The sequence below is a fragment of the Arachis duranensis genome, chromosome 3 (genome assembly GCF_000817695.3).
Source record: "Arachis duranensis cultivar V14167 chromosome 3, aradu.V14167.gnm2.J7QH, whole genome shotgun sequence".
In the NCBI taxonomy this organism is placed as follows: Eukaryota; Viridiplantae; Streptophyta; class Magnoliopsida; order Fabales; family Fabaceae; genus Arachis; species Arachis duranensis.
The window spans coordinates 130,768,895-130,780,501 of NC_029774.3; the positions used below are offsets into that span (position 1 = coordinate 130,768,895).

General features: G+C 33.7%; 3 protein-coding genes across 5 annotated transcripts in view; all 3 read right to left on the reverse strand.

The window, feature by feature from the left end:
• Window positions 1-11,607, reverse strand: part of LOC107481588 (berberine bridge enzyme-like 26) — a 64,352-nt gene that overhangs the window by 32,008 nt on the left and 20,737 nt on the right. The window lies entirely within an intron of this gene.
• Window positions 1,883-4,227, reverse strand: LOC107481586 (berberine bridge enzyme-like 28). The gene is made up of 2 exons (XM_016101856.3): window positions 3,558-4,227; window positions 1,883-2,850 (listed from the first exon to the last, which is right to left on the reverse strand). Exons 1-2 carry the CDS (start codon window positions 4,225-4,227, stop codon window positions 1,883-1,885), a joined length of 1,638 nt encoding a protein of 545 aa, XP_015957342.1.
• Window positions 6,748-11,389, reverse strand: LOC107481669 (tetrahydroberberine oxidase-like). Of its 3 annotated transcripts, XM_052258144.1 has the most exons (4): window positions 11,216-11,389; window positions 10,976-11,116; window positions 9,568-9,746; window positions 6,748-9,446 (listed from the first exon to the last, which is right to left on the reverse strand). In XM_052258144.1, exon 4 carries the CDS (start codon window positions 8,591-8,593, stop codon window positions 6,992-6,994), a length of 1,602 nt encoding a protein of 533 aa, XP_052114104.1. In that variant the 5' UTR covers window positions 8,594-9,446; window positions 9,568-9,746; window positions 10,976-11,116; window positions 11,216-11,389; the 3' UTR covers window positions 6,748-6,991. The 3 variants fall into 3 exon arrangements, with proteins under 3 accessions (XP_052114104.1, XP_015957444.1, XP_020995077.1); XM_016101958.3 differs by lacking the exon at window positions 10,976-11,116; XM_021139418.2 differs by lacking the exon at window positions 11,216-11,389 and having other exon boundaries at window positions 10,976-11,177.

An 11,607-nucleotide genomic window follows, 5' to 3' on the forward strand; every position in this document is an offset into this window, starting at 1 on the left:
GAAGATATGTTGCTAAATTAGTATAATTATATATTATTTATTTAGCAGTAATTATAATATAATTATATTAAAAATAATTTTTATAAAATAATTTAGAAAAATTATTTGATATACGTGAATCGGGTAACAAAGATTTTTTATTATTATTATTACTATTATTGATATTATTATTATCATTAAAATTATTAAAAGTATTTTTAATTGATAATTGATAAGTAGTTTAATAGTGCATTAAATATTGATTTGATATAATTATAATGAAGATATGTTGCTAAATTAGTATAATTATATATTATTCATTTAGTATTAATTACAATATAATTACAATAAAATAATTTAGAATAGAAAAAAATTTTTATTCGTTTTGGAGGGAAAACGGAGGCATGAGAGATCGACACGTCACCTTTAGTAGCTGAGGGAAAACCCAGTTTTAGTATATTAAGTAGATTATTGATATTATTATTATCATTAAAATTATTAAAAGTATTTATAATTGATAATTGATAAGTAGTTTAAAAGTGCATTAAATATTGATTTGATATAATTATAATAAAGATATGTTACTAAATTAGTATGATTATATACTATTCATTTAGTATTAATTATAATATAATTATAATAAAATAATTTAGAATAGAAAAAAAAATTTCGTTTTGGAGGGAAAACGAAGGCATGAGAGATCGACACGTCACCTTTAGCAGTCGGAGGAAAACCCAGTTTTAGTATATTAAGTAGATAGAAGTAGATATATTTTGAATGATTTTGAATAAAAAAATTTAAATGTTTCATATTTTAAAAAATAAAAAACGTTTTTATATTTTTAATTAATAATTAATTTATTTATTTTTAAAATAAAAAATCAATGACCTATTTATCGTTTACTCATATTTTTATATAGATATCACAGATTTGGTTTTCAGTTGCAGAGTTAAGTTATTTATTTGAAAGAGATAATAAAACCAATAGAAAACGTACCACATTAATTTTCAGAAGATAGAAAACAAATTATATGTTAGCTATGGGCACAAGTACGTAGTGATCATCAACGTAAGTACGTAACAACCTTGATACACATACATATCCAACGTAACTTTCTCGATGATCATCACTAACCTCTGTCCTCAGATCTCTTCTGATTCTTCACTCACCATGAAAATGAAAGAAAATTATTACTCAGACATTCTCATCATCATCCTATGTACCTTCCAATCCACATTGATCATTTACTTAGTGCTACCTTACATCTGGATATGGTCAAAACCTGCCGACCCAAACAACCTAATTTAAAATGGGTATTAATAACTGTTAATTAAAATAATAAAATTTTGTACTTAACATTAACTTTTTTTATTACTATCTATTGTATTAATAGGTAATTATGTAATTCTAAAGTTGTCATATTATTAAAAAGATTAGGTTGATCTATTGGTTAACTCACTAATTTGGTTAAACAAGTGTCGAAAGTTTAAGTCTCACTTTATACATATAGCAACTCATTAGTCAATAACAAACTCGTAAACAAAACTCCAATAATCTACCACAGATTAATTCTTAACTAATGAGTTGGGAGAAAGATAGTCTAAATTTTTATTTGGAGCTCATATAATGATAACTTAAATAATTTATTTATAGTAAAAGAAGTCCTTGCAATAATTAATCATTTTAAGGCCGCAACTTTGGTGAGTTATATCTATACACAGATAAAAAATATTTTTTATCCTCATTCGCTCGGCCTTTCTACAATTTCTTTTTCAACAACAATAGCACTAATAATAACAATAATATATTACCGAATTACGATACATAGCACAAGAACGTTAACTTAACAAATTAAAGCAGCTAATTACTTTTTATTACATCCTATATTCCTATAAAGATTTCTCTATTTGCGTCCCAGAGGCAAAAGAGAAGGTATACTTTGTTCATTTCTAAAGAAGTTAAGAGGATCAACCTTGGTCTTCACATGTGCCAATCTATTGAAATTATTCTTGAAATACTTAAGACCCCAAACGCTAGCTTTCTTATAACTTGTGTAGCCATTTTTGTTATTGACCCCAATGTCAAGGTCTCTATAATTGACATATGCAGCTCTAGGGGACTTTGACACAAAAGGTTCCATGTAACTATAAACCCTTCTAATCCAATTCATATGCCTTTCTGCCACGTCATCCCCCTCCTCTACCCAATACACTATATGCTGAATCTTACATATGTTCCCAGCTCTATGTGGGAACGGAATCTCAGATTCTGGAATCTCATCCATTCTTCCCCCGTATGGATTGAATATCATGAGTGCATATTGTGCCTCATCTTCATAAAACAGAGGCCACAAACCTTCTACACCTGACTCAGGAATTGGAACCGTCACATAATCTGATTTCCCTTTGAAATAAAACACAGAAGATTGAGTTCTGTTCAGCAACACTTGAGGGGATTCATTGCTTGAGAAACCACCCAGGTAAAGCACTGATTGGATCCAACTCATCTCAGAGCAATCTTGTTTAAGCAAACCCAATTCAGGGAAGCGTTCTTGCACCAGTGGAATGAGTTCATCCACAGTTCCAAGAAACATGGATTCAAATGTGGCTTGTACTGTTAAACTCCCTTGTTTATTACTTGATGATGATGAGTTCAGTCTCTGCAAGATGATCCTGATGGTTAGGTTGTCGTCTAGTTTATTTGCCACAAGGTGCCACTTATGAACAAGCTCAGTTGCGTTTTGTTCTCGAGTTCTTGCGACTCTGAACACTGTTACAGTTGATGGAACCGTAACTAGCTGTATCTTCCATGAAATTATTACTCCAAAGCTTGCTCCACCGCCACCTCTAATGGCCCAAAAGAGATCCTCACCTGTGTTTGTTAAATATTTGTATTATTTTTTTTATATAAAATAATTTCACACGTGCATTTAACACCACATCGTACGTAAATAATTATCCAAAAAAAACACATATAATTGCGTGATTATGTAAATTAAAATATAAAAAATACTAAAAAATTATCAGAATTTATTATTTTTTATTATTTAACTATCACCTCAATTTTTTTAGTCTAATTCCTTTAATCTAATAATCCAATAGCATATTTTATCCTATATTTTTAAACGTTGATAGCGAAAAATAATAAAGTCCAATAACCTCTAACATTTTTCGTAAAATATTTTATACCTAGATGTATCAAAATTAAACTCATAAAATACAAAATATTTTTATCTTCTCTCAATTAAAAAAAGTTTTAATATCAAAAATGAAAAGTAAGAGATGTGTATATAAAACTAGTGCTTGAAATATTACTCGACAATAAACTGATTTGACAATTTCATAAAAGATAGAATATATTATATAAAAATTTAATTTTGATTTATTAATAAACAATATAAAATCAATAAAATATTCTATTTTTATTAAGTAAAACTCAAACTCAAAATTTTTAAACGAGAACAGAAAGACTATGCCATATAAATTATAGTTTGTAATTAAATACATATAAAATCAAAATTAAATTCATTAAATAAATGACAAGATATTGCATTATAGTTAAATGATAAAAAAACTCACCCATGGCTTCCCTGTCAAGTAATCTACCATTGACATCAATAATGTGAGCATCGATGATGTTATCAGCAGCGAGGCCGTATTTACGCATCAAGAATCCATAGCCGCCACCACTGAATTGCCCACCAACTCCTACGGTGGAGCACACGGCGGCGGGAAATCCTAGGGTTTTGCTTTTTTGGCTGATTGCATAGTAAAGTTGACCAATAGTTGCACCAGCTTGGACCCATGCAGTACGGTTATCTGCGTCCACGTGGATCTCACTCAAGTTGATGAGGTCAATGATGACGAACGGAACTTCTGAAACGTATGAGAGGCCTTCATAGTCATGGCCGCCGCTTCGAGTTCTAATCTGCATGCCATGGCGTTTCGAACATATGATTGTGGCTTGGATTTGGGATATTTCTGAGGGTGTTACGATTACAAGGGGCTTTGACGTTGTGTTCGTTTCGAATCTCAGGTTTTGAATGGAGAATTGGAGTACGGATGAGTAGGATGAGTTGGATTTGGTGTAAACAAGCTTAGATGTTGATGTTGAATTATTCGAATATTGATAAAGGCATTCCACCAAGTTTTCGTTATTGTTAGTATCATCATCAAGTGTGCTTGCTGATGAACATGTTAAGGATAAAGAAAACAGAAGAACAATGAAATACCAACTTATAGAATTCATTATATTTTGTGTTGAGAATACTATTGTGTGCTTTGTATATGAGTATCAGATTTATATAATAGTCACGACTAGCTAATTTAATTTGATACGTACCCAAAAGTGTGAATGAAGATTTATTTTTTGATATGATATTGAAGTTCAACACTACCTAAAAATAACATTATAATCAAAGTGTAAATATAAGAATAAAAGAGATTAGAAATCAATTTTGATCATATGCAGTGGGAGACAATTCAATCACGTAAAAGTAGACAGATGGTTATGTTGAAAAATATATAGAATCCTCAAACTTGTTGAAAATTTGTTTAGACAAGTCTTGAACAATAAAGATATATATTTATTTCTATGGATAATATATATCTAAAGAGGTGACGTCTATGGTAAATGTAAGGGTTTGCTGGCTAAGGTGGCTAAGACTGACCAACGAATTTGGATTGGACACGTGGGTTCGTTTGACTTGAATGAGAGTAATTTGACTCACGGTAAATGAGATAACAAGCAACGGTGAAATTTTTTAATCTTTCTCTCTTTTCTTTTGAGTTTTGACAATGTCCAGGCAAACAAATGACCCGACCCGACCTTATTAACATCTCAGTCCAACAGGTTGTCATCACGACCCGGATCCTACTCTAGACGTCCTCAGTGTTCTTCTTCATGCCCGATGCTGCAATGAACTGAAGACAGCGCCTCCACCTCTGTTGTTTCCAGGATCGATGTGCTCCGCTGGCCCGGACTTCTTTGCTTGATGCTTTCCGCCGTCACCTAACGCAGCTTGGTTCAGGATACTCCTTTCCTTTGCCGCTCTGGCCTCATGCGATGGCCTTCGCCGATTCCCTTCCACGGCTCTTGGAGGTTGTTGGGTTGGTTTGCCTCCTGGTTTCTTCGAAGGTCAAGAAGAAGATTCAGGTGCCATCGCCGCGCCCAATTCCTTCGATCTAGATCCGGCTGAAGATAATGTCGTCGCTTCTGGGCCGCCCCCTTCCTTGCTTACCGTTGTTGCTCCATCCAGTCCTTCTCATCGCGTTTTCTAGGATCATATCCACGGATATGGCTGTGTCGTGCTCTCTATAGCCATCGATCTCAGTGCCTCTGTGGTTGCCCTGTGATACCTCCGCGATGGTGTTGCTTTCTGTGACGGTACAGCTGCCCACGACGGTGATGCTGCCGGCGATCATTTTGTTTCCAGTATTCCTTTTTGGCCTTGTATTTATCCTCAGTAAACTTTCCACACTTGGGGCGTTTCACATTCGCCTAATTACACATTAACGCATAACAGCCATCTATCCTCACTTAATCCGCTTGCCACGCGTCATTCCTTCAATGGCTGGTCAACTCCTTAGTCACGCTTAGGCACCCATAGTTGAGCCACCAGAGACTCCACCATCTAAAGAAGCTTCAACTTAACAAACGCTACAATCAAGTTATACCTCGCTCACACGCAAACTACTTGTTTAGACTTTAGACAAGTCGTGTAATTGAATACTCTTTGTAAATTAAAAACTTAAGGATGTATGACTAACTGGTATGCTTACTGAGGCTTATCACTTTTGATGGAGCTTGTCACTTTTGAAATTTGAAGGCAGGATCTACCTCAGATAGGACTACAATAAAGTATAGTTCATAGTTGTTTGTCTCTATTCAGTATTCAGGATTCCATTATTTAGTGTAAACTTCTTGGAATTATTGTAGTATTGCCCAATCAAATTCTTCTACGTGTGAAAGTCAACTATGCTGATTGACATCCCGAAATAAAATTCAACCAATAAATAAATATCGTGCGTTGAATTTGAGTTTAGTGTAATTGTGTCTTTTTAAATCAAAATCCTTCTGTCGATTTTGCGACAAATATTGTAACAATTGAAAAGTCGTTGTGTAGAGTATACATTTTGTTTCTTAAGATTGAAAAAATTTAAAAATATTTTTTTATATTTATTTTAATTTCAACTTTAATGTTTTAATCTTTAAAGTTTTTTTTTATAATCAACATATAGTCTATATTGTTGAGGCGATACAAGACATGTCTTTTTTGTTCTTTTATAATTTACATTTTTAAAAAAGAAACATCCGAAGTTTTAAAACATTTAGAACTCTAGAGCATCTATGATTCACATATGAGATAGTCTTTCTTATATTTACATTTAAAACGTTTATAATAGCAAATTCAATATGAGATTGTCTGTCTTATATGATTCACACATCCCATGTGCACTTATCAATTATACTGAGCAACATAATGGCAATAAGTTTTCTCTGTTTTAGACCTTCCAACCTAACAAATTGCATATAATTGTTAGTAGTTGTTCATAATTATCTTAAGCTTTTCCTATCTTTCTTCTAAGTTTGAGTTTATGCGCCTTCAAAATTGTTGAAGCAAGCCGGATCACAATGTTTATCTAGAATCATCACCAACTTGTAAGTAATGATTATCTGCATAACCATTTTATGGTCACGGCTAAGAAGCTAATTTGGGATTTCAATTAAGAGTTAGCACTGCCAGAATATTCCCAAGCTCTTCCACTCATTTTGATTCAGGATAAGAAAAATTTAGGACACAGTAAACATATTTTTTCTTTTTTATAAATAACCATCTTGAAGCTCTCAAGGTCCTCATGCAAAATATATATTAGGCATTGAAGTAGCCTCTGAAATAATATTGTTATGGAAGAAGGACACCCTCCATACACTGATACACAAGCAAATGAATAAAGCAGCTTATTTGATTATATATGCTGCTGACATTCCAAGATTTTAGATCTTAAAATATTTATTTGTGACTCTTTGACACGAGTGAAGGTATACTCTGTTCATACCTGAAGAAATTAAGAGGATCAACCTTGGTCTTCACATGTGCCAACCTATTGAAGTTGTTCTTGAAATACTTCTCACCCCAAACGCTAGCTTGCTTATAGCTTGTGTAGCCATTAATGTTATTGACCCCAATATCAAGATCTCTATAGTTGACATATGCAGCTCTAGGGGACTTTGAAACAAGCGGTTCCATATAGCTATATAGCCTTCTAAGCCAATGGATGTTCCTTTGTGCGGCTTCATCCCCTTCTTCCTGCCAAAAAACTAGGTAAAGAACTAAGCACAAGTTTCCAGATCTGTGTGGAAATGGAAGTTCAGACTCAGAAATCTCATCCATTCTGCCCCCAAAAGGAAACAATTGCATAAATACACCTTTGCCCTCATCTTCATTGAACAGTGACCATATTCCGTCTAACCCATCTTCAGGAATGGGATGTCTCAAATAGTCAGATTTTGCTTTATAAGTAGTTTGCACTGAAGTTGGATTTCTTTGCAGCAAATAACCAAGGGATCGAGCAACTCTAGTCATGAAGACGACCGATTCGATCCAGCTCATCTCGGTATAATCTTCCTTGACCAAACCCAATTCTGGGAAGCTTTCTTGCATCAGGGGAATGAGCTGATCCTTACCTCCAAGAAACACGGCTTCAAATGTGGCTTGTGTTGTTAACTCTCCCTTTTTACTTGAATTCACCCTTTGCAATATGAGATTAATGGTTATGTCCTCATGAATTTTACTTGCCACAAGCTGCCACTTAAGAATAAGCTTAGTTGCATTCTGTTCCAAGGTTCTTTTAACTCTGAATACTGTTACGGTTGATGGAACTGAAACTAGTTTGACCTTCCATGCTAGGATGACTCCAAAGCTTGCTCCACCACCACCTCTAATGGCCCAGAAAAGGTCCTCACCCATAGCTTTTCTGTCAAGAAGCCTTCCCTTCACATCAATCATGTGAGCATCAACTATGTTATCAGCAGCAAGGCCATATTTACGGATCAAGAATCCATAGCCACCGCCACTGAAGTGTCCACCAACTCCTACAGAGGGGCATACACCCGCTGGAAAAGCCAGAGTTTTGCTTTTCTCATTGATTCTATAATAAAGTTCACCTATAGTTGCCCCGGCTTGAACCCATGCAGTTCTTTTTTCTACGTCCACCTCAATTTTTCTGTACTTTATGAGATCAATGACAACAAATGGAACTCGAGAAGTATAGGAGATTCCCTCAAAGTCATGGCCACCACTTCGGGTTCGAATCTGCAAGCCATGGCGTCGGGCACAAATTATGGTGGCTTGAACATGGGAAGCATGCCGGGGTGTCACAATGACAAGGGGTTTAGGGGTTGTTTTGGTGGCAAATCTATGGTTGTGAACAGAATACTTGAGTACAGATGAATAGGAGGAATTGGTTTTGGTGTAGACAAGCTTAAAGATTGACGCGGAGTTATGAAGTTGAAGACACTGAAGGAAGTCTTCTTCAGTATGAGACACACAAGACACGAATGAAAATAAAAGGACAATTATGACAACAGTAAAATGTGGTCTTGGGTCCTTCATTTTGTTGGTGTCTGTGCACCAGAGTTATTGCAAATTCAGAAACACCACTCTACTGCTTTTTAAATTGACTGCTTTGTCCCAAAATTTAGCACTATTATCAGATGAATTTTTCTAATAAGAAAAGTGAGCAACACAAATTATCACGTGTTGTATAAACACAAATGACCTCTAATACCGCTTTTTACATGACATTATGAAATCCTGTTACCTGATCAAACAATATACTTGCTTCTTTTTCTATTTTTAATTTTCCATCAGCTTTTGTTTATGACACACTTATGATTCCTGTGAAGGGACATTGAAAGCTTCCTTGACTGCACTATGGAGTTAGTGGTTTTCTTTCCTCTCTGCCATTCTTACGAAATTACCGTCCAAAATGAGTAGATAAATAAAGTTAATGATAGCTAATGCATAGTTATATACTAGCACAACTGCGAATAGGATTGGGTAAGCATAATTGTATAGGCAGCTAATAATTAAGAACTTGAACAGTTCTCAGAACTTATAAATTTCAATTATTTGGTAGAAAGCTATATGCTTTATTTAGTCACGTTCATCACGATGTTGGATCCAGCATCAGCATGATGCTGAAGAGTTATTAGGAGCAAAATTTGTACACCACTAAGCAGAAAAGATTTATATAATTAACAGCGAATGAGTGGCATTAATTGATGAAGGGGTAGATAATTAGAGAGAGGATAAACACAAACTACCCCACACTGCGGAATCCAGCCAACAGAGTTGGTTAACGTACCTTATCTGCTTATCAAGAATCAAATTGGGCCAATCCAAAATGATGGCAAAAGAGAAAATAAAGAGTAGTGTGGCCTTGAGTGGGGGAAGAATGTGCCCACTGTGAACAAGGAAAAGAATAAAAATAAATAATCTAACCATGATAATGTGGGAGTTGGAACTGTTATTCAAATGGAGTGTATTTTTATCCTTTAGTGATCTTTTCAGGTGTTAATTTTTACCTTGTTCCTTTGGTTTTCGGACTTTATGATCTACTATCTTCGGCTTCTCTTACATCTCTTAGCTATCAAGGGGGAAAAAGAATGAATACCTTCCATGAATTCATCCAAGTAGCTATTTTCCTGAATTTCTTCACCCCAAACTGCTCAGCCACCCAACTTTCACAGCTGCAAGATTTCATCTGCAACATAAATCTACATCAGAAACTTCGATTCATTCATTAACAACACAAATGTCAGACAAGTGTAGCAAGTCTTGCTCATACAAAAGTGAAACATAAAGATGATAAAGTTAACACAAACGATATTGTTATCCTTTAGTGACTGAAACCGAAAAAAAAAACATAGCCCTCAACAAATTTTGAATTAGGACTTATTAATCTGAGAATTTCACAAAGAATATGTAATATGGAGTATAGACATATATAACTCACAAGTATATAACTTAGAGAAATAAGTGCCTCAACACAACAATTGGAAAAAGATAATAAACATAATAAAAATATTCTAGAAATAAAAATTTGTACACCACTTTTTCTCTATTCCAATTATCTACAGTAGATAAGTATATTAAATTTTCAAACAAAAAAACAACAAAAATAAATAATATCTTATTGTTATATTATAGAAGAAGTTTCTTAATAAAATTTTTTAATTGACAAGATAAATATAATCCCCTGTTATACAACTTTTAAATGATACCACTACAAGACATTTAAAACAAACATAACTCTTTCTATGGACCAAAAACAAACAAAATAATGACAAAAACTTAAAATAAATGGTTATTGAAATATATTTGGACCTAAATCAAACTTCTATCTATCACGGTCAAATCTAGAATTGACCATATTTGCAGAAATAAAAGAATAATCAAGCATCATTATTATTATTACGGTCAGTTAGCTTTTTGTTTTGTTTTATGGGTTTTAAAATGGGTCAGGTTTAGTTTCTTTCAAATATATGACTAAATTCAATCCATTTATAGTGCTTCAAAGGAAGTTTAGACTAATTGAGCACCTCAATCATACAAGTGATAATATCGCTTTTGGCTTTGGCCCGCCAATCATATTAGCCCACATCTAATCATTCTCTATAGTTTTTTGTTATTGAAGGACTAAACTAATAACAGCTTTCTTTAGAGTGCTAAATTTATATCACCTATAACTTTTGGGTATCAAAGTGATAGTTTGCTAATTACTCTTTTTTTAAGACAAGAATTTCATTGAGACTGAGGAGGAAAATCAACATTTAAAAAAAAAACGAAAAACAAACTTGATATTTCAAGTAATTACACACTGTCAATAACTTGATATCTCAACCAACTCGAAAGTAATTGAAGTTATTAATGACTGAGGTAATTGTTTTACGATGAAAATTGAAAAGTAAATGGACTTAATTCACTACGTACCTACAAAGGCTTTCTTGTCTATTTGTTTATTGATGACAGCTTGTCATTATTCATACATACAAATGGTGTTGTTGAACCAGAATATTGCATTATCTCAATGTGCAGAATCTCCTGAACTTGTCTTTGTTAATACTGAATTCTCTTGGCTCCCGCAATTAAATAATTTAGAAAAGATTGCATCAGAAATTCAGATTACACTAAAAAAAAGAAGATAAATAAATAAATAAATAAATAACTTACAGCTGCATTCGGTAACTGAATTAATGGGTACGATCAGAACATCACTCCGATCTTCTTTCTTAGACAGTTAGACATGGTTTTACTTCATCAGATTGAAGCATCCTCTCCAAAACCCGATCAATGGTTACATCAATCCGATAAGATAGAAACTTAAAATTAGAAATGTCAAAAGGAAAGAGATAATATGTTCAGTACATTGTTTATGGCCACTATTCAAATGCAGTTATCCCTGTGTATCCCTCCTCACCCCAAAGTCGTTTCAGAACTCAGTTGTTCTGAAATTTTTACAAATTGTTATGTTGAGGTTGAGCAGCAACCCTTAGGAAGCAATGCATCATATATCGTGTTTTAATGGGGGCAAAAGAAAGGCTAATTCAATAAAAGTTAGTACA

Bases quoted from the DNA above. Each gene is read 5' to 3' on its own strand.
- LOC107481586 (XM_016101856.3), bottom strand. From the start codon at position 4,227: ATGAATTCTATAAGTTGGTATTTCATTGTTCTTCTGTTTTCTTTATCC. The intron at 2,851-3,557 runs GTGAGTTTTTTT...TAACAAACACAG, and splicing joins ACTTGACAGGGAAGCCATGG to GTGAGGATCTCTTTTGGGCC.
- LOC107481669 (XM_016101958.3), bottom strand. From the start codon at position 8,593: ATGAAGGACCCAAGACCACATTTTACTGTTGTCATAATTGTCCTTTTA.